At 49.3% G+C, this 19,488-nt stretch overlaps 9 protein-coding genes across 9 annotated transcripts; 4 read left to right on the plus strand and 5 right to left on the minus strand.

Annotated features, from left to right (window-relative positions):
- Window positions 1-671: 671 nt before the first annotated feature.
- N7503_011928 (oligomycin resistance ATP-dependent permease yor1) lies at window positions 672-5,454 on the plus strand (the record flags this gene model as incomplete). The annotated part of the gene is made up of 2 exons (XM_057071474.1): window positions 672-879; window positions 955-5,454. The coding sequence occupies exons 1-2, from the start codon at window positions 718-720 to the stop codon at window positions 5,452-5,454; spliced, it is 4,662 nt and encodes a 1,553-aa protein (XP_056918085.1). The 5' UTR covers window positions 672-717.
- A 1,459-nt stretch (window positions 5,455-6,913) lies between these two features.
- N7503_011929 (uncharacterized protein) lies at window positions 6,914-7,757 on the plus strand (the record flags this gene model as incomplete). The annotated part of the gene is made up of 2 exons (XM_057071475.1): window positions 6,914-7,194; window positions 7,247-7,757. 2 exons carry the CDS (start codon window positions 6,914-6,916, stop codon window positions 7,755-7,757), a joined length of 792 nt encoding a protein of 263 aa, XP_056918086.1.
- A 685-nt stretch (window positions 7,758-8,442) lies between these two features.
- Window positions 8,443-10,234, minus strand: N7503_011930 (uncharacterized protein; the record flags this gene model as incomplete). The annotated part of the gene is made up of 3 exons (XM_057071476.1): window positions 8,443-8,664; window positions 8,740-10,139; window positions 10,198-10,234. 3 exons carry the CDS (start codon window positions 10,232-10,234, stop codon window positions 8,443-8,445), a joined length of 1,659 nt encoding a protein of 552 aa, XP_056918087.1.
- A 329-nt stretch (window positions 10,235-10,563) lies between these two features.
- Window positions 10,564-11,067, minus strand: N7503_011931 (uncharacterized protein; the record flags this gene model as incomplete). Its single annotated transcript, XM_057071477.1, has 1 exon — window positions 10,564-11,067. One exon carries the CDS (start codon window positions 11,065-11,067, stop codon window positions 10,564-10,566), a length of 504 nt encoding a protein of 167 aa, XP_056918088.1.
- A 1,116-nt stretch (window positions 11,068-12,183) lies between these two features.
- On the minus strand, window positions 12,184-13,031 carry N7503_011932 (uncharacterized protein; the record flags this gene model as incomplete). The annotated part of the gene is made up of 2 exons (XM_057071478.1): window positions 12,184-12,860; window positions 12,914-13,031. 2 exons carry the CDS (start codon window positions 13,029-13,031, stop codon window positions 12,184-12,186), a joined length of 795 nt encoding a protein of 264 aa, XP_056918089.1.
- Window positions 13,032-13,500: 469 nt separating this feature from the next.
- N7503_011933 (uncharacterized protein) lies at window positions 13,501-13,836 on the plus strand (the record flags this gene model as incomplete). The annotated part of the gene is made up of 1 exon (XM_057071479.1): window positions 13,501-13,836. One exon carries the CDS (start codon window positions 13,501-13,503, stop codon window positions 13,834-13,836), a length of 336 nt encoding a protein of 111 aa, XP_056918090.1.
- A 1,056-nt stretch (window positions 13,837-14,892) lies between these two features.
- N7503_011934 (nucleotide diphosphatase) lies at window positions 14,893-15,735 on the plus strand (the record flags this gene model as incomplete). Its single annotated transcript, XM_057071480.1, has 1 exon — window positions 14,893-15,735. One exon carries the CDS (start codon window positions 14,893-14,895, stop codon window positions 15,733-15,735), a length of 843 nt encoding a protein of 280 aa, XP_056918091.1.
- A 575-nt stretch (window positions 15,736-16,310) lies between these two features.
- Window positions 16,311-17,241, minus strand: N7503_011935 (CybS family protein; the record flags this gene model as incomplete). Its single annotated transcript, XM_057071481.1, has 5 exons — window positions 16,311-16,476; window positions 16,549-16,668; window positions 16,749-16,815; window positions 16,982-16,999; window positions 17,103-17,241. 5 exons carry the CDS (start codon window positions 17,239-17,241, stop codon window positions 16,311-16,313), a joined length of 510 nt encoding a protein of 169 aa, XP_056918092.1.
- Window positions 17,242-17,694: 453 nt separating this feature from the next.
- On the minus strand, window positions 17,695-18,732 carry N7503_011936 (MDR family NADP-dependent oxidoreductase; the record flags this gene model as incomplete). The annotated part of the gene is made up of 1 exon (XM_057071482.1): window positions 17,695-18,732. The coding sequence occupies one exon, from the start codon at window positions 18,730-18,732 to the stop codon at window positions 17,695-17,697; it is 1,038 nt and encodes a 345-aa protein (XP_056918093.1).
- Window positions 18,733-19,488: the final 756 nt, after the last annotated feature.

A 19,488-nucleotide genomic window follows, 5' to 3' on the forward strand; every position in this document is an offset into this window, starting at 1 on the left:
CAAACCCGAATTACGGCGGATGTTGATCCTTCTGCAGGTAAGTAATGAAGCTGCTCAATTACCCGAAAGGGTTAAAAATACCGTCATGATACGCGAGCTTTACGAAATTTGTAATATAAGGGATGACTTCTCCGTACTCCACAATATGGCCCCAACGTGTAAACAGTAATAGTTGGCTTTTACATCATTGCGTAAATACTCGTATCTTCTTTATCTATAATTCCGAGGCCTTACCACTTTAGGTAACATGTGTTCTTGATATTACCTTCCTGGGTGCCATAGCATGAAGTTGGGACTTCGATGATTATCGGCTTTAGTGATGGAGCCACCTTATCCTCACCCCGAAGTTGCCACTGTATACTACCCAAACATGGATCTAAGCTCATCCTAATTGATGATCAATGCACCATGAGTTCGGGAATACCTATTCCGGAAGCTAGGATGTGCAGTCAACAAAAGGCAGGAGAGCTGCACATTGATGGAAGGCAATCAAATCAGCCTCAGTCTTTTTCAGCGAATACTATTTTTTCATCCTGAAACAGTGGTCCCTTTGGACTGCTTTCTTGCTGACTATTGCCACTTCATATAAAGAGCTATACGAACCTACCTGTATGTGAGGTCATTGAAAAGTGGACGATCTCCTCCTAATTCCTATCCACAACAGAATACTGACAAGGATCACAGAATTCCTGACCTGATTTCTGGGTAATTCTCGACATGTCATTGTCTAATGCCGATGCCGAGCTGGCCAACCCAGAGATTAAGCCCTCACATCACCGCAAGGTTGCGCCTGTACCTGCGGAGCGACAAATATCCCCTGAATATGGAGCAGGATTCATCAGCAGATGGACATTCAGTTGGATGGGGGGTTTGATGTCGGTGAGTGGAAGATCTTCCTAGGTAGATTATTTTCTGGTGTGCTTCCGTATACTAATCAATTCTAAATTCACTTAGACTGGTTTCCGTCGTCCCCTAAAGATCAATGACATTCCACTCCTCAACCCCACAAGAAGCGTACAAAGACACAGCGTTACCTTTGACGCCCACTTCAAGGAGGCCAAGGCCTCGAGCGATGTCAAGCACCCTCTTTTTACCGCTCTGCACAAGACTTTCGCCCGCGAATTCTGGATCGGTGGTTTATGCCGTCTATTGGCCGACCTCTTTACAGTTGGAAACCCCTACACGCTTCGTTATTTGATCGAATGGGTTCAGAACAGCTATTATGCCCATCTCCCAGGAAGTACTGTGAAAAATCCGGGTCTCACAAGAGGTGTCGGATTGTTGGTCGGCATTATCTGCATGCAGATCTTGCTTAGCTCATGCCAAAACCACTTCCTATACCGCGGAACCATGGTCGGTGGCCAGGTCCGAGCAGTCTTGACGAATAAAATCCAAGAGAAGAGTTTGAGGATATCCGAGCGAGCCAGAGCCGGCGGGTCGGCTGATCTTGCGATTGGAAGCTCTGAAACCACTCTACAGGAAGTCGACTTGAACGAGAAGCCTGGCGACGCAAAGCCTCCCAAGTCTTCTGAAAAGGGAAAAGAAGCTGATCCCGATGCTGGCTGGTCGAATGGCCGTGTGGTCAACCTCGTGTCCATGGATGCTCATCGCATTGATTCAGGTATCAGCATGATCCATGTCGTGTGGACCTCGCCGCTGATCATCTTTATCTGCATGGCTCTGCTCATTGTCAATCTTCGTCAATCCGCTCTGGCCGGATTTGGAGTCCTGATCGTCTCAATGTTCTTCCTTGTCGTTGCCGTGAAGGCGCTTTTCGCACGCCGCCAGGTCATGAACATAGCGACTGACGTCCGAGTTGGCCTAACCCAAGAAGTTCTCCAGGCTATTCGTCTGGTAAAGTACTTTAGCTGGGAGGATAGCTTCGTCGAACGTTTGATCGAGATGAGAGCCGACGAGACACGCCAATTACAAGGATTCAACCTAATTCTCAACTTCGTCACCTCTCTTGGGCAGAGTCTGCCTGTGTTGGCCTGCATGGTCAGCTTCGTGACGTATGCCTGTATCTCCACCGGGGGCCTCGATGTCGCTATTGTATTCTCAAGTGTTGCCCTATTCAGCTCTCTCCTTACACCTACCGCTTTCCTTCCAGCATGTCTTGGCCATGCATCTGACGCATGGGCCAGTATGACAAGAATCGAGGAATACCTACTCGCAGAGGAAGTTGAAGAGTTGGATGTCGATGAGAACATGAGAGATGCCGTGAGAATTGAAAAGGCCGGGTTCACATGGGAAAAGGGACAGGCAGCCCGAGCCACGGACCTAGAAGATGAGGCCGAAGAGGAAGAAGACCCGCAAGGCGGCCGGAACTCGCTTGCCGCGTTAAGAGCAAGCAGGATGTTCCACGATGGAGAAGTTAACTCTTACAACAACCGCGACTCGTTGTCCGCATTGAGAGCGAGCAGAATGTTCCACGATGTTGACTACGACACTGAAGGATTTGCGTTGCCTACCTTCGATTGGGAAGGAGGTCCGATGGCAGGGCCTTCATCCAGATGGGACAGACCAACATCATTTATGCCGCCTTCATACGGATTTGAAAGACCGACTTCGTTTTTGATGCCTTCTTTCTCGCGAGACAGAAGCAATACAAACACTTCACAGGAAAGGCGTGTTTCGACTTTTAGACCAAGATCGACTGTGAGACCAATGTCAAATTGGTTCCGGCCGGAGTCGACGGTCCGACCTAAATCGAGTATCAGGCCTATGTCAACTTGGTTCACGCGGCCCTCTTCAACATTGAAGCATCCACTCGAGCGTGAGGGATCTGACCAATTGCCGTCCCTCCGATGGGAAGATGGTGCGCGACCCTCTGAAAAGGGGTCGATGGACCGACGCGCATCTGGTGCCACGATATCGAACCCACCTTCCTATGAAGAGTCTTCCTCGGCGGTCACCTTGGCAGAAGAGCTTCCTACTCTTGCTCCATTCTCAATCCCTTCTATATCCCTCAATATCCGACGTGGTGAGCTCCTTGCAGTTATCGGCGGTATTGGAAGTGGAAAGTCCTCTCTCCTGTCTGCTCTAGCTGGTGACATGCGCAAGGTACAAGGAAACCTCAAGTTTTACTCGGATCGGGCCTACTGCCCGCAGACAGCATGGATTCAAAATGCTACAGTCCGGGATAACATCCTGTTTGGTGCGCCCTACGATGCTGCGTGGTACGATGAAGTAATCACTGCATGCCAGCTTCGTCGCGATCTGCAGATTCTATCCAATGGCGATGCCACGGAGATTGGAGAGCGTGGTATCAATGTCAGTGGTGGACAGAAACAGAGAATTAGTTTGGCGCGAGCCATGTACTCCAATGCCGATATCTTGCTCTTGGATGATCCCCTAAGTGCTGTGGATCCATACGTCGGACAAGCTATCTTCGAAAAGGCAATCCTCGGGGCCCTTGGAAGCAAAACAAGAATTCTCGCAACCCACCAAGCCCACGTTCTTAGTCGCTGTGACCGCATTCTATGGCTGGATGATGGAAAGGTCAAGGCTCTGGGTAGCTTTACAAAGCTGAAGAAGAAGTACCCCGACTTTGCTGCTTTAGTTAAAGAGGCGGAAGGAAACCGGGAGAAGGCAACAAAGGAAGATGCCGAGAAAGATGCCAGCAAGCCCGAGGAAGAGACTACTACTACGGTGAGCAAGCTGGCTGGAGACGACAGCGTGCCCGAGCTCATGCAAAGCGAGGACGATGTCGACGGTGGCATCTCTTGGGCTGTCTACACATCTTATCTCGCCTGCTCTCGAAGCCCCATCGCTATTATACTAGCCATTCCGCTCCTTTGTCTCGCCCAAGGAAGCGCACTCCTCTGTGGTATGTGGCTCGCCTGGTGGGCATCTGACAGATTCGGCTTCGAAAACAACACCTACATCGGTATCTATGTCGCCTTGGGTATTTGCCAAGCTCTTTGTCTCTACCTCTTTGGTCTTTGCATTTCAATCCTCTGCACCAGTGCGAGCAACGTCATGCTTGATAAAGCGACCGAAAAGATTATGCGTGCACCAGTGTGGTTCTTCGATACCACGCCGCTTGGACGTATTGTCAACAGATTTTCCAAGGATGTGTATGTGATGGATGATGCCCTACCAGAATCGCTGAGATTATTCATGGTCGGAACTGCTATGGTCTTGGGAATTCTTTCACTTATTGTGTCTGAGTTCCACTGGTTTGGTATTGCCCTTGTCCCCTGCACTGCCATATTCTTTTTCTCTGCGTTCTATTACCGTGCCTCTGCGCGTGAGCTTAAGCGTCACGAGTCTGTCTTGCGTGGCGTTGTTCTAGCCCGCTTCTCCGAGACCCTGTCCGGTGTGACCACAATCCGCACATACTCTATGCAAAAGCAATTCTCCAAATCAATGCAGCATGCAATCGACGACATGAACAGTGCCAATTTCTTGACATCTGCTAACCAGCGATGGTTGGGAATCCGGTTGGATTTTGTTGGCGTTCTATTGATCGTTGCAGCTGGAGTGTTGGTTGTAATCCAGCGATCTACTCAGAACCCTGCAATTTCCGGTGTCGTGCTGAGCTACTCCCTCGGTGCTGCGCAGGTCCTACAATTCATCATTCGTCAATGGGCCAACGTGGAGAATGCTATGAATGCCACTGAGCGGATTCACGCTTACGGACCCGGTAACAGTCTTCCCGTCGAAGGCAACAACGGTACTACACCTGTACCCGCTCCAGAATCCTGGCCTGAGCAAGGAGGCATCACTTTCGGAGACGTGCACATGCGTTACCGCGAAGGTCTTCCCAATGTTCTTCGCGGCTTAACCCTTTCTATCAAGCCCGGTGAGCACGTCGCTATCGTGGGACGTACAGGTGCCGGAAAGTCTTCCCTCATTGGTGCACTATTCCGGACATGTGAGCTCTCCGGGGGCTGCATCACCATCGACGGCGTTGACATCTCAACACTGCCACTGAAAGATCTCCGCTCTCGCTTATCTATCCAGCCTCAAGACTCGATCCTGTTCCGTGGTACCGTCCGCACCAATCTCGACCCATTGAATAAGCACACCGACGAAGAACTCTGGCTCGCCCTGCGCGGTGCATGGCTAGCTGAAACCGTTCAACTGGACGATGTCGTTGAAGAAGAAGGAAGCAACTTCTCCCACGGCCAACGTCAACAACTGGGTCTAGCACGTCTTCTTGTCCGAAACAGCAAGGTTGTCGTGTGTGATGAGGCAACCTCAAGTGTGGACCTGGAGACAGACGAAAAGATCCAGCGAACTATGGTCGAAGCATTCAAGGGAAAGACTGTGATCACGGTGGCGCACCGTATTCGAACAATTATCAATTATGACCGAGTGTGTGTTATGGACAAGGGAGCTATTTTGGAGCTGGGGACGCCGAGTGAGCTCTGGGACTTGGGAGGTGTGTTTAGGGGAATGTGTGAGACAAGTGGAATTGCCGAAGAAGAGCTGCAGCGATTTATTTGAGTTTTTGAAGCGTTTTTGAGCGATTTGGTTTTATAGACATGCATAGCTAATGACATTTTTCTTTTTGTTCAACATATGCACAATCGAGGCTTCTACAACATGGAATACAAAGTTTTTGAAAAAGAATATTTAGTCTAGGAACCAATGGTAGAGTGAATTATAGGTAGTTGGATATCAGCGTTAATCACCTTGGAGCAATAAATGGGCCATATAATATTATCATGGAACCGTAGTATTGTGGCATCCTTGTCTACCGACTAAAGAACGGGCCTAGTAGTTCGCAATCAATATGAAGAAGTATTATGCTTTACTTTTTTTTCTCTTCAAGCCATAATGCACATGGCCAGTCGCAGCAATTTCAAAAATTGATGTTGCCCGACACTAGACATTCAACTTGTATGTAGTATTGCGAAGATGATCACTTGCTTTGCATAAACAATCTGCAACATTATACTGGGAGAACTTCGTAGGGTTATAGACACTGGACAGTAAAAATTACACACGTTTCACCATTTACTCATAGTCTAAAATCCTGTCATCCTTGCCATGCGGACCGTATAACATAGTACGCGGTCGCTCCTATTGGTCAATCGATACCGATCATCGAGATTCCCAACATAATTTGTCCCCTGTGATGTCGACCAATGTTTTAGAATATGTTTGAAACTGCAGTCACCCGCCCATCATACTGCCCATGTGGAAGGCGGGGAATATCTCACGAATCCTTCTTTGGGGGCGATAAGAAGCCTTACCCGTTTAGGAAAGGGGCATTTACGTGGATTTGACATTTTGGAAGAGATCAACAAGCCCCAATCGGGATCTCCGTTTTCCAATTATAGCGCCAGTGACGATAGCTTAATTCTTGCTCAAGCGTAGCATCAAGGCTGAATTTTGTCAAGCGTGTGGATTTGGTGTTGCATACAGCAAACAAGCACCAACCAGAAACCCTGTGGATTGGGCGCGGTGAGAATGATCCACTTACTGCAATGTTAGCCAATCGCAACCTGTTGTTTGCGTACAGGATGACAACGTGGTTTGATTGGTTTAGAGTTCTCGCCATGCATCCCTAATCGGGAATAGCGTCGCGAATTCAACCGGATTAGGGAAAGAGTTTGCGGTTAAAGCTTAACTGCGCCTTATGACAAGGAACGCTAAGGAAGAAAATGTTGATGCCTCGTCAGCGCTAGTCATTCTTGCTTGAATGGGTCGCTTTCCCAATCGGGCTCATTTTGAGAGCGTTGGCCACAGCCACAAGCGCTAGTCGAAAAAGGGAATGCAGGTTGCCAGTCAGCTTCTATATAAGAATTCTATGTTTCCCATGTTCGTAACCATTATTAGATCAAACCTCTCAAGCTTTCCTCTACATCTTCGTTCAAGATCCATCATTGGATCTAGAAGAATACCTTTACCAAGCATTATCCAACCTTTATACTACATTCTCTGACACAATCCACACACAATGGGCAAGATCGACTACAGCAATGGGATCTCAATCCTCCAACTAATTATCTACTTCCCCGCCATCTTTGTCTCTATCTTCCTTGTCTTCCGCCATGGCATCCGCACAAACAGCGGTTTCATCTTCCTTACTGTCTTCACTCTCCTCCGCATCATCGGCGCCTGCTGTGACCTCGCAACAATCGACAACAGCTCAACATCACTATACACCACCTATGCTGTCACAAGCTCAATCGGTCTGACTCCAATGCTGATGGCCTGTTCCGGACTTCTCTCTCGAGCGTAAGTCAAAACCCCCACTTGTACCTTACAACAAACACTAATTCCAAAACAGCGACGGTTCCATCAAGAAGGTCACAGGCCATGGTCTCCCAGAGCTCCCAACTTTCCGCGCTTTCCGTCTTCTCAACATCGTCGCCTTGATCCTCTGTATCACAGGTATCACCCTGAACATGGGAGACAGTGGCGAGATCAAGCCGTCCATCGAAGCAAAGATCGGCATGATCCTCTACATCGTCGCCTGGGTTTTCATGATCCTCCTGCTCGGAATTCTCAACGCTCGCCGTGGCGGTCTCGAGCCCGGTGAGAGCCGTACTCTGCTCGCTGTCGCCATTTCCTCGCCGTTCATCCTTGTCCGTGTGGTCTACGGTGTCCTCGTTTGGTTCCTGGACAACAAGACCTTCGGCATGGTTGGTGGAAACGAGACCGTTACTCTGGTCATGAGTGTCCTGATGGAGTTCGCTGTTGTCATTACCATCCTTGGTATTGGTGTCACCCTTCGTGTGCGTGGAAGTGAGCACCAGGTTCTTGATAAGGAGCGTGGCCTTCAGTCTTCTCGGTCTTAAGAGATTTGAGATAAATGGTCACATGTTGAGAAAAGATGATCGATTTTCATAGATAGGTTTCTGGGCTTGGCGGCCTTTTGCATTATTTACCGGGGTCTGGAGTATTTCTTGAAAGGCTTATGGAGGCTTTTATTTCCTTTGTTGGTGGCTCGATTTTCTAAATTAGCGACAATATGAAAATCAATAATTGCACATTTTCGTTGCTACTTATTTCTACTCTAGCTTCCATGTAACCTCTGGCATAATAGTGTACAAATTACTTACTCGTGTGGTATAACTATACGTTTCCATAGTACTTCAACTTTCCTTTTGATTTTCTGATCGTTGATTGGTTTACTAAATGCAGGGAACTAATACCAGATGGATACCTGATAACCCCGGCAAATGCACCACGGACCTAAACCATGATAACTGACCGTGCATTCGGCGGCCAGGAACTGTATGTGGATCAAAATGCTGGAAGGGGTAACGTGGGATGATAGTGTTGGATCATCTATCGAGATTCGGATCCGAAAAGTTTCACGCAAATTGTTCACACATCATTCATACACATGGAACCATAACAGATTAAAGATTTTTTAGAAGCTCGAAACATATGACCACACGGATAGATGGTAGACAAAACATGATAAGCCACTCACATCCGAATTTTGGTCTTCAACATAGCGCAAAGAAGGGGCAACATCTATCGGCTTGTATGCTCCCAATCCTCGACGATCTGATCACTTGGCAGATCGGCAGCATAAAAGGCATCGTGATCCTGGGAAATTTGGTGGACTTGTAGGATCATCGCGTACCTACGGAGGGATGCTTCGGCGCGCATCTGTGCAACCAGGGAGGCTGCTTCTCCGATCCGAAGGTCTCTGCTGTTAAAGTCGGCAAGGAGACTGTACAGACGAATGAACTGCTGTTAGGGGCAATGGATGTTAGCTGTCGCTCATTACATGCATTCAGATAAGAAGAAAGACGGATGCCAACTTACTCGGTACCATACTCTCCGCCGCTCGATATTATCGTCTTCAACCAGTAAGCGTCCGAGGCCGTTCAACGTTTGGCGAACACTGTCCAGGCCTTTGGTTTCAAGCTCCCCAAATTGTCCAGAACGGTGGGATGGAAGGACCTGGGGACCGAAGACTCTGATTTTAGAGCTTTTTTTAGGGCTGCCATTCTCACTGGTGGTAGGAGTCTGAGGTACGGGGCGTGAGGTTGGGATTGTATTATTAACCATCTCGAATGTCAATCCGGGCTTAGAGCGCTTTTCCGAGCGTGATCGTGAAAAGGCGTTGCGAATACCGCCCATGACTCGAGACATTCGTGGCGCAGGGGTTTTGAGTGTCCTTTTCTCTGGCTGGATGATCTTGCTGCCGTCAGGGTTTATGACGATGCCTGTCTGGATGATATTACCTGCAACTTCGGGATGGCTCTGGCAGATATCCAGGAAAGTGACATTCTCGGCAGCCCTTAGTGTACCACTCGATTTGACTGTAGTGATCTTACTCCATGCTGTACTTTTCTCAGGGCTGCTGTTCAAACTTGACAAAGCATTCAAGGATGAAGTGCGTGGGGGGAAAGCCGGGGTTGAGTATGCAGTCCCGTTCTGGGTCCCATAACTGATCGTTCCTGAGGCTGAGCCATGCTTGATGAAATCACCATTTAGGCTCTCCATGGGTGAATGGGATGTGTCAACTCTCTCTGTTGGGAAGAACGTGTCGTAGTAATTGTCATGTTGTAATTCCAATTTCCCCTCATCAGGCTTGCTGAAGATCTTGCTCGAGGTGTCCCTCGGAGAGATATTTCGAATTATGCGTGGACGGAAGATGCCCCGTGATCGGCGTTCTTCAGTAATGTTTGGAAGAGATTTGGAACGAGCTTTATCGCCCATAATAATCTTTTCGGCACTCAAGGACACGCGTAGAATAGGCCTATCACTCTGTACAACACTATGGTAGTCTGAAACTGTTGTTGTGCTGAATCTCGAGTTTTCACTGATGGTTGATAGCTCGGTGGGTGCTTGATGATTGCCGTGAGAAATGTCCCAGGTGGACTCTGCATTGCTGGCCCGCGAGTTGCCTCGGCTGACATTTACAAGCCTTACGCTTGCTGCTTGCCCGGTGGCTTGATTCTCCAGAGGTAGTCGTCTCCTGTTTTCCTCTTGTCGAAGAGGCAGAGGGATTGCAGTTTTAAGCAGAGGACGCTCATCAACATTAGGGGATCCCGGAGGTGAGGTATCACTGATATCAGAGAGATCACAATCCTCTAGATCACTCAGAGCAAAGTCATCCAGATGAGCAGCCGCAGACGTAGTAGGGCGGGGAATTCGAGAGCCAGAATCACGGCGGCGGAGAGAGAAAGGAGAGTTGGGTGAATAACAGGAGGGAGTGCCTTCAAGTCTCAAGTTAGTATGACTACCAATGGTGTCATGAATTACAAAACAACGTACCACGACCGCTTGCAGACTGAAGCATTTTCTTCACCATTATGAACCAATCTTTCTCAGAATCGTACAGCGTGTTTGTTCGTGGGGTAACGAGGGTGGTAGTCGAGGGTTGTGGGACGAGACAGATGCTAAGCGATGTCAACAAATAGGTTTAGAAATAGGAAGTGAATGAAGCACGTACCTTTCTTCACCGTTCGCTCCAACTTACCTTCCATTTAGGCTGAGCTAAGCCAAATGTACATAGTCCTTAGACTAATCCAAAGAACACTTTAGCAGTGATTACACCCAGAATATCCAGTGCCTTCTAGAAAGCATACGCCCACTGTGTATGCGACTGCGTATAGGAGGCATCATCCTTCATTACTTGCCTTAGTTTATGCTCTGAATAAAGTCACTCATGCTTGAGCCTTCAGGCTCGTTTACCCAGCTTGGGCCTGCATCGTTAAGGTCAAGACTCGAGATTGAGTCTGTGTAACAGATAGCGGGCGAGTAAATGCCGACTTCAAACCACAAGTTCTGGTCGATGACCGCATGGTATTGTCCCTCGATGGCAGAGAGAGTGCCAAGTTGAAAGACCATCGGGGACCGGCCAGCCTCAATATCTACACATCCCAGGGTCTCATCGAACGCATCCCGCTGCGGGAACTGATGGAAGGGGAAGGCTTCTGAGGAGAGGCTCCGGAACGAAAGTGTAGGCGACATGGGGGTTTCACGGATCTCATAGTCATCAACACGGGCCATCATATCGACAACCAAGCGTCGCTCTTGCAGTTCCCGATAAAGGGACAAAACACGAGGCCATCCCGTATTATGCGCTTCACCCTGTCTTCCATCCCTCTTCAAGCCCAGCTGATTTTTCCAACGCTTCCACATTGCGCGCACCAGAGATGATCCAGTCGCGTCGCCACTAACTGGGCTCCATACTCCGGTGGTGATAGAACTGTCAGCGTCCCCTTGAAAGACCTCAGCGATTTCCTTCTATATTATCAGCGTATGTCTTCCCGAAGATCCCCAGAAAGACTTTTCACGCTAGCTTACAGGCTGTGCCCGTCTGCCCCAGCGCAAGCTTCCGAATCCTGCTGCAACCTATTTGCCAAAGCATGTCAGCGATTTGCATTGCTTGACCGGTATTTCCACCCAGAAACCTCCGCAGCACGTTTTATAGTTGCTATCTGGCAAAATAAGATGCAACGAACCCGTTGTTTGATTGTCATAAGAAGCTGGCCTAGTTTGCTCGGCTTCTTGCTGGCGGGTATTGGCAGAGGAGTCTGCCACAGGAACGGCCCATTGTCCTCCTTCGCAATGCACTGGTCAGAAAGATGTTGTCTCTCCATGTCCTGTACGGAGCAAACGATTAGCCAAAATGCTCAGCATGAGGAAGTATCAGCATCACACCACGTTTGCCCGTGACGACGCGCAATCCTTGCTACCAGGAGAGACGTTGGATCATTGGCAATCAAATGATCAAATTCCGTCACAAACGTTATCTCCTAGCTTTTTTGATTGGCAGAAATGATCACTTACTACTGATAAGACGGCGGGTGCTAAAGAGCGGATAATCGACGGGCATTGAAGCCTTGGCTTGGAATAGAAATAAGGGACAGTGAGCGATCGTCCTCGAGGACGCGCTTCCTTTTTACAGACTCAGGGCAGTGAGCCCCCGGATGACGCTATACCTATTTCAATTTGACTGGCTCAATCGGTTTCGATAAGATTAGGCACCCATGGAATGTTTCCACGCGTTACTATATGGCACCAATATGTGATTCTTTCTGCAAGTCCAGTATATGACTGAGTCTTTGTTCACCCGAAGGAGAACAATGTCACTAAGTTAACCCGCGAATAGAGCTTGACATAAATATCTGGGTCGCGGAATTAACACTCATGTACAGCGCACTATGAAAGCAACGCCCAAAACATCAAGATACTGTGCTTGGACAAGGATCACATTGCGCCGAGCTAATTCAAAAGTACATCAATTTTTTTGTCTCATGCTCTTTTTGATCGAGGCTGGGCATCCCCTTGGTTTCCTCTTTTTCTTTTCCCAGTGGCTTTATCGCTGGAATCGGATTCCTCTTGTGCGATTCCACGAGTACCATCGTCATGCCATTCACTAATCTCCCATTCAAAAGTTGTAGATTTATCATCGCTGATTCCCTTTCCACGTTTCGCGCGCATCAATCGACCAAGACGACTTCCTTCCACCATCTCTTCAAACCAGGGTATGCCATCAATCTTGCCATGTCGGAAGCTTCGAGATATGGCAGGCGAGTCGGAGAAAGATGGTACGATAACTGATGTGTCTTCCCGTGACGGTGTGAGAGCAGAGGAGGCAGATGACGTCAAGATATCGGCATGCTGTGCATCCTCGTCAAAGTCCTCTGGCAATAGATTAAGGTCCTCCAAAGCATGTTGATCATCGCCGAACAAACTTCCAATTGCAATCGACATGAAGTCTGCCTCTTCAGCAGGCTCTTCAGTCCAGAAGGTCAAGGGCGTACCGCAAAAGCCGCAGAAGATGCGCTGAGTTTGTGGAGCATGATGTGGTGTGAAGATGCGACGAATCGCTTCGTGAGTCTCGTCGGGGTAGAAGGATGTAGTGTGAGACTGATACCAGTCCAGTGGGACTCGCAGCCAAGCTGTTAATGGCGTGCCGTGCAATCGACCTAATGATGTATAAGCGGGAGGCGAAGTAGAGTTGGGAGCTTGTAACTCGTACGATTGTCTCTGCTGCTGTCGAAATAGACTGATGCATGCTCAGTCACATCATCGGGGATGATAATTTGGTACTCATTGCGACCACAGGAGCATGATCCATGTAGTGGCTCGTGGCCCATTGTTGTAGGGTAGTACAAAGATTGGCGTGGTGGGTAAGAACAAGGCGGATTCTGATGGGAGGAAAATGACAGTCTGGGGCGATTGACCCGCAGGTCTGCAGCTTCAATATGAATGTACTTGAGTGAAGTACCAAGAAAAAGAAGTGAAATAGAAGCAGAAGAAGAAAAAAAGCAAAATGGGTGTGATGTGGACCCTCACTATGACGTTTAAGAGTGCCAAGACTCGAGATTCCGACTTGGGTTTCTCCGCATTCAACGCTTATCGCTATCGCGTTTTGTCCTCTCCCACTCGGCTCGGTCCCCTGTTCACTCTCTCCGCGACTCTGGCACGTTTAAGGTCTTTGGAGAAAGGAAGCACAGGGCACGTGATAACTTTACCCTAACGTCAATCTTGCGTATCTTCATCTACCTTCCACCCCTCATACCTATCGCCAGCCTCTTCCGTTTAGCCGATCCACTTCGCTCCACAATGAACCCTGACGACGAAAATGACCGGTCCTCCTCGACCCCCACAGCGGCGTCTAAGTCTGTGTCGGGCCAGGATAAGGAGAAGCCTCGTTTGACCGACCAAGAGAAGAAGAACAATCACATCGCATCTGAACAGAAGCGCCGTGCCGCAATCAGAGAGGGCTTCGATCGCCTAACAGAATTGGTCCCTGGTCTGGAGGGACAAGGTCGCAGCGAGAGCGTTGTCTTGCAAAAGACAGTGGATTTCATGCATCTGAAGCTGCAAGAGCGACATAACCTCATTGCCGAGGTTGAAAGAAAAGGCGGCCATGTGGACGACTCGCTGCGCCCTTCATAGGCACTTCAATCTCTGTCTACCCTTCATCTGGCGGGTTCACTCATTTTGGAATATTATTTGTGGTATTTTGCATCCCTTTTGCCATTGTGGTGTATGACCTTGGCGCTTCATGGATGTGCCGAGGTTCGGGAGGCGGGCCTCTTCACCCACACGAAAATGAAAATGAATCATGCATTCCAACGAATCTTTTTTGCTGTCAAATCGAACCTTCAGGCCGGTACGATAATGATCTCAACTTATGGTCTTCTTTGACAATTACCCTAACTGTCGCTTCCGTTCGATGGCTCCGGTCAATTGTGGTCCTCCTTCGCCAACATGTGGTGGGTTCCTTTTGGTGTCAATGCTTTTTAATACTTCTTGTCTCCATATGCGTTCTTTGTATATTCTGGGATAGGCAGAATGTATGTCACTTTATCCATGGGTGTGGCTTTGGAGCCACCTGGGCATGAGGGCGTTTTGTAGCGGTTTGCTTTGAATCTAATACCTCAACATTCATCATCCGTGCCCAGACTCTGTATTACATTGCAGCCCTGGGAATATCAATGTGTAGGCTGAAGTCCTTCCCATTCGCTAGCCAGCCACAGAACTTGACTCCATTGGCATTGAATTTCCAATTGGGCTCGCAAGAGTAACCAGATATGTAGCGAGAGGTCAGCGGAAGTTTTGGTGATGGTAGCGTAACTAAATAATGTGATAGCAAGTACATAAGCACCATAGGTTTCCTAATGCCCTCATTATAGGCCAATATTTTTGATTTTGACTACATGGCATTGGCGTATAGGTCTAACGCATGCCTCCCAGGGTTCCAAGGCTCTTGATCCTTGGCCTCATGAATCGGTCACTCTCATTAATCAAGTCTGCGACTCTAACCGAAATTCAAATAATCAATGCAGATCACTAAGTGGAAATTTGCTGTTTTTATAGACCAAGACGGTCTGCCGCCAATCAGGCAATGATCACTGTGGGGAAAACGCTCGGGCACGACAAGCATCATCCGCAAAGCTCGAAACCCAGCTTCAACAACCTCCAAGCCCTCAAAACCCACAAGGAACAACCATGTCAACCTCCAAGACAAACCTCCTCGACGATGAGGTCCCAATCGACTCCCCGCCCGCCTATGACCCATCCACAAAACCCACACCAGCCCCAGGCCGCGGGGCACTCCCACGCCCACCACCACTCTCCCTGCCCGCGCTCAACGATCTGCGCAGTAAACGAGTAATTCTCGCCTCCCAATCCCCACGCAGACGCCAAATAATCGCCTTCCTCGGTCTCCCCAACATAGAAATTCTCCCCTCAAACGCGGAGGAAGACCTCCCCAAGTCCCTCGGACCGGTCGAGTACGTCCTAGCAACAGCGACTAAGAAAGCACAGGCAGTGTACACCCAGGAAATCGACAACGAAGTGAAAGGCGAGCCTGCTCTCATCATTGCTGCTGATACTATCGTCGTTGATGTTACTACGGAGTCCATTTTGGAAAAGCCCCGCTCAGAGGCACACCATTTCTCTATGCTCCGTGCTTTGCGCGACGCACGCGATCACAAGGTGTACACTGCCATCGTTGCTATGGCTCCGCTTGCTAGTGCGCGGCAACCCGGTTATGCGGTGGAGACCGTGGTTGAGGAGACGAATGTGCGGTTTGATGGGGATGTGACTGATGATTTGATTATGTCTTATGTGCGGACGCGCGAGGGTGCGGATAAGGCGGGTGGGTATGGATTGCAGGGACTTGGGTCGATTCTTATCGAGAAGATTGAGGGAAGTTATGATAATGTCATTGGGTTGCCGCTCAAGGCTACCTTGAAGGTTATTGAGACTGTTATGCAGAAGGCTGATGATGAGGATCGTTTGGAGGGAGATCCACTTTTGGAGATGGCTGATGAGGACGAGGATGAGTGATTGGTGCCTACTAGGTAGGTTTGCTTATATTATGGCTTTCTTGTTGAATATTCGAGCATTTAGATGTGACTTGTCTGCGGAGCGGTTTTCTGCAATTTGTATTTGGGATAGATAAAATGGAACATACTACCTCGGTCTTGCCACAATATCTATGGTCAAGTTGCAAGTTTTTGCCATAGAAGATTGTTATCCGAGGTAGTCTAGCTTGAAACGACAGGTCACGGTGCTGGCGAGATGGCATTGCCTAGGAATCTGCCTAGGTTCGCGTCATTTTGAAGCACGAGGTATGCTTCCATAGGTGAAAGTAAACACCGGTAGCTTGTCGGATGACATACTGATGTGCTTGTCAAACTAGTTTCCAGTATGTAGAACTAAAAAGGCCCGTAGTCAACTCTACGACCACCACAGCACTTCCCAAACCATCCAACTTGAAAACAAATTTTGAAGTATTCAGCACCGATTTATTCGGGCGAGACAAATGAAATTGTGTTTCAAGGACATATACATAGGCGAAACGCCTGGAACCAGATTAAAAACGAACCCAAAACAACCCTTTTCAAATCCACGACTCCACTCTATGCGTTCCAGATGCGACGCAGAGCCTCAGTAACACCAACGTCGTTGGTCTCAAACTCGTACAAACCGACCGCGGTGGTCAGGGTGAAGGCGCGCAGAAGCCACTGGCAGAGAGAGTAGGTCTTGGGCACACGCTGGGGACGGAAGTAGTCGACAATGGCGGCCCTATTATGATGTCAGAATCCGTTCATAGATACAAACCAAGGTTTCGGGCTGCGGGTGTGGGCGGGTGCTTACTCGAATCCGATGTGGGAGTGAGCGACCAGGAGAGTGCAGAGAACGGCGTCCATGACGGGGTTGAGGGAGCCGGCGGCGAAGGGAGCGATGCTGAGGGGGATGAGACCGACAGCGACAGCGCTAAAGTTTGAATGTCAGCAGTCCGGACTTCCAATAAAAGATACCACCCCGTTCCAGAGTGTTTTCATGGTGTAACGAACCGCTCGAAGGTCCAGTGGTAGCTGCCGTGCATCGGGCTGGGCGAGGGGACCGGGACGGGGTCGTTCACTGTTATGGTCGATTAGTACCCATCATAGCCTCAATTGAACTTCGGTTCATGCTCCGCCGCTTTTGACGACAATCGGTTTCCAATAGCCGTGAAGAGTAGACATCATTCAAAATCGAAGCGGGACAATCGTCGGAAGTGTAAAATCGGTACGGGATAAGAACATACTGGTTCCCTGAATGCTCTCTGTGAAAGGCCAAAAAAGCGGTTAGCAAGCACATCCAAACCACCAGATAGTCTGCGGAGGGTCTTCCGGTCATCCAACACCACAGTCATGCTCTGAACTTACGGGGCTGAGGAGGCAGGATCTGCTTGCGGGCGGAAGCGTGGAAAGCCACAGCCTGCGACACGCCAACATTCTGGCGCATGAAGGGCGACCGGGTCGCAAGGGACTGCCGGAGCAGCGACGGACGCGCGAATGAAGCCATTGTGACGAGTTGGAGGGGAGATGGAGTGTTCTTTGGTCAACTTCGTGCACAAGGATGAAGTTGGGACCTCGGGAATCCGACTCGGTATGTCATCCATTTACGGGTCAGGTGATTGGTCGAGAGGTTCCCGCGCAGCCGAGATTGGCCGATGCGGGCGGGACTAAACTCTTTGCCGGATCTGGGGATTGAACTATGTACTGTTTAGAGGTACTTTGGAGTGAAGCTACGAGTATCGGGGGCTTGAGTCTTATAACGCAGTGGTCTTGAACGTTTTTAGGGTGTCAATTTGATGTTATCGTCGGTTCATCTATGTCCAATCTAGAAATACAAGATTCGATCACATAACCGGCTCATCCCTGTTATTGTTCTGTTTTTGACTATAGATAACAAAAAAAATTCGATATCATTGCAGGTGTTTCATTATTCCATTATTTTTTGTCCGATACTCCCCGTTTAGAACTTCAACACAGCCTTGCCCATGTTCTTGCCGTGGTAGATGTCAATCAGACCCTGAGCGGCATTATCAATACCCTCAGTCTCGTGGATCAGAACCTTGAAAGATCCATCCTTGATCCACTTCTGCACGTTCTCCTGGTGCTCCTTGGTGTAAATAGGGCCCATGTTCGCATCACCAACAATGAAACCACGCAGTGTAAGGCGCTTGGCAACAATGTTGATGAGGTTGGAGATCGGGTAGGGCGCAGAGTTGTACTGCGAGATCATGCCACAGACCACGGCACGACCGAAGTTGTTCAAGGCATCCAGCGCAGCCTCCAGGTGCTCTCCACCAACGTTCTCGTAGTAGATATCGATGCCCTCGGGGGCCAGACGCTTGAGCGCATCAGCAGGCTTCTCCTTCTTGTAGTTGAAACCGCCATCGAAACCAAGCTCGTTCAAAATGTAGTCGAGCTTATCATCCGAGCCAACGGATCCGATCACACGCAGACCCTCGTGCTTGGCGAGCTGGCCGACCAGCTGGCCGACGGCACCACTGGCAGCAGAGACGAAGATGGTCTCGCCCTTCTTGGGCTTGCCGATGTCGTACAGGGAGGAGTACGCAGTCAATCCCGGCATGCCCAGGGGACCCAGGAAAACGCGGATATCCTCCAGACCCAGAGGGTTCTCGATCTTGCGGATGCGCACCATGTTAGGGCTGTCTACCGCGACGTACTCCTGCAAAGGCAGGTGACCGATCACCAGATCGCCCTCCTTGTAGTTGTCATTGTTGGAGCGCAGGATCTTGCCAATAGTGGCAGTGTCCACGGGCTGGCCAAGAGCGAAGGGAGGAGAGTAGGACTTGACTTCGGGAGAGCGCATGCGACCCCGCATGTAGGGGTCAAAGCTGCTGTAGAGGGACTGGAGGACGACACCGTTCTCGGGAGCAGCAACGTCGGGGCCGTAACCGACCTCCTTGATGGTGAGATCCTCGCCAGCCTTGGGGTATTGCTGGGGCTGGGGGATCTTGCTGAAGAAGAGTGCCTTGTTCGACATGATGTAATTGGGTCGGTGGCTGAGATAAAGGAAGTGAGGTGAGGTGGTAGGGTGGTATGCAGTAGTGATGATTAATTTATGGAGGAAAATCGAGCAACACTTGGATTTATAAAAGATGGGACCATGTACGACCTTCTAGCGGGGCACGAAGGGGACCGAGGCAAAAATCAAGATTCGTCATAATTATTATAAAGCAATGTAGTGCTTTGCCGATGGGTCCCGGAGAAGCTTCTCGAGAAGGTTATAGATTTTTTGGATGGTAACGTCCCAGATCCACTTCTAGATCCAGTAAGAATGGCATCATAGGTATAAAATTCCCGAAACAGAGATAGATGCTCTTCATAATTGTAAGACAGCCAAGAGAACCATGCTCGCCACCATGCAAGCTCTAGAAAAGCTCTCCAGTACCCTGGGCAACCTTTTCAGCGGAGAGACCCTTTGGCCGGCCATAGTGGAGCTCGGAGGGACTAAAAGCAATCTGGCCGACGGACACCGCCATTCCAGGCAGGAGTACCGTTCTTCAGAACAACCTGAGAAATCTGTCCGTTAGCAAGAGAAAATCAAAAGTCGCTATTTTGATTTCTCATCACGGAGCTGACTACCGGTTCTGGCATGATAGCGGGGAGGCGAAGTGGATCAATCTCCGACAGAGTTTTCTGTCATTGGCTCTCACAATTTAGCTTGGAGACCATCTTAGATTGCATGCTTACTATAGTCTTCTCTGGGGTGCATAAGTACTTATTTCGCGTATTTAAG

This window comes from Penicillium pulvis (genome assembly GCF_028828015.1).
Source record: "Penicillium pulvis strain IBT 33274 chromosome Unknown scaffold_8_segment0_segment0, whole genome shotgun sequence".
Classification (NCBI taxonomy): Eukaryota; Fungi; Ascomycota; class Eurotiomycetes; order Eurotiales; family Aspergillaceae; genus Penicillium; species Penicillium pulvis.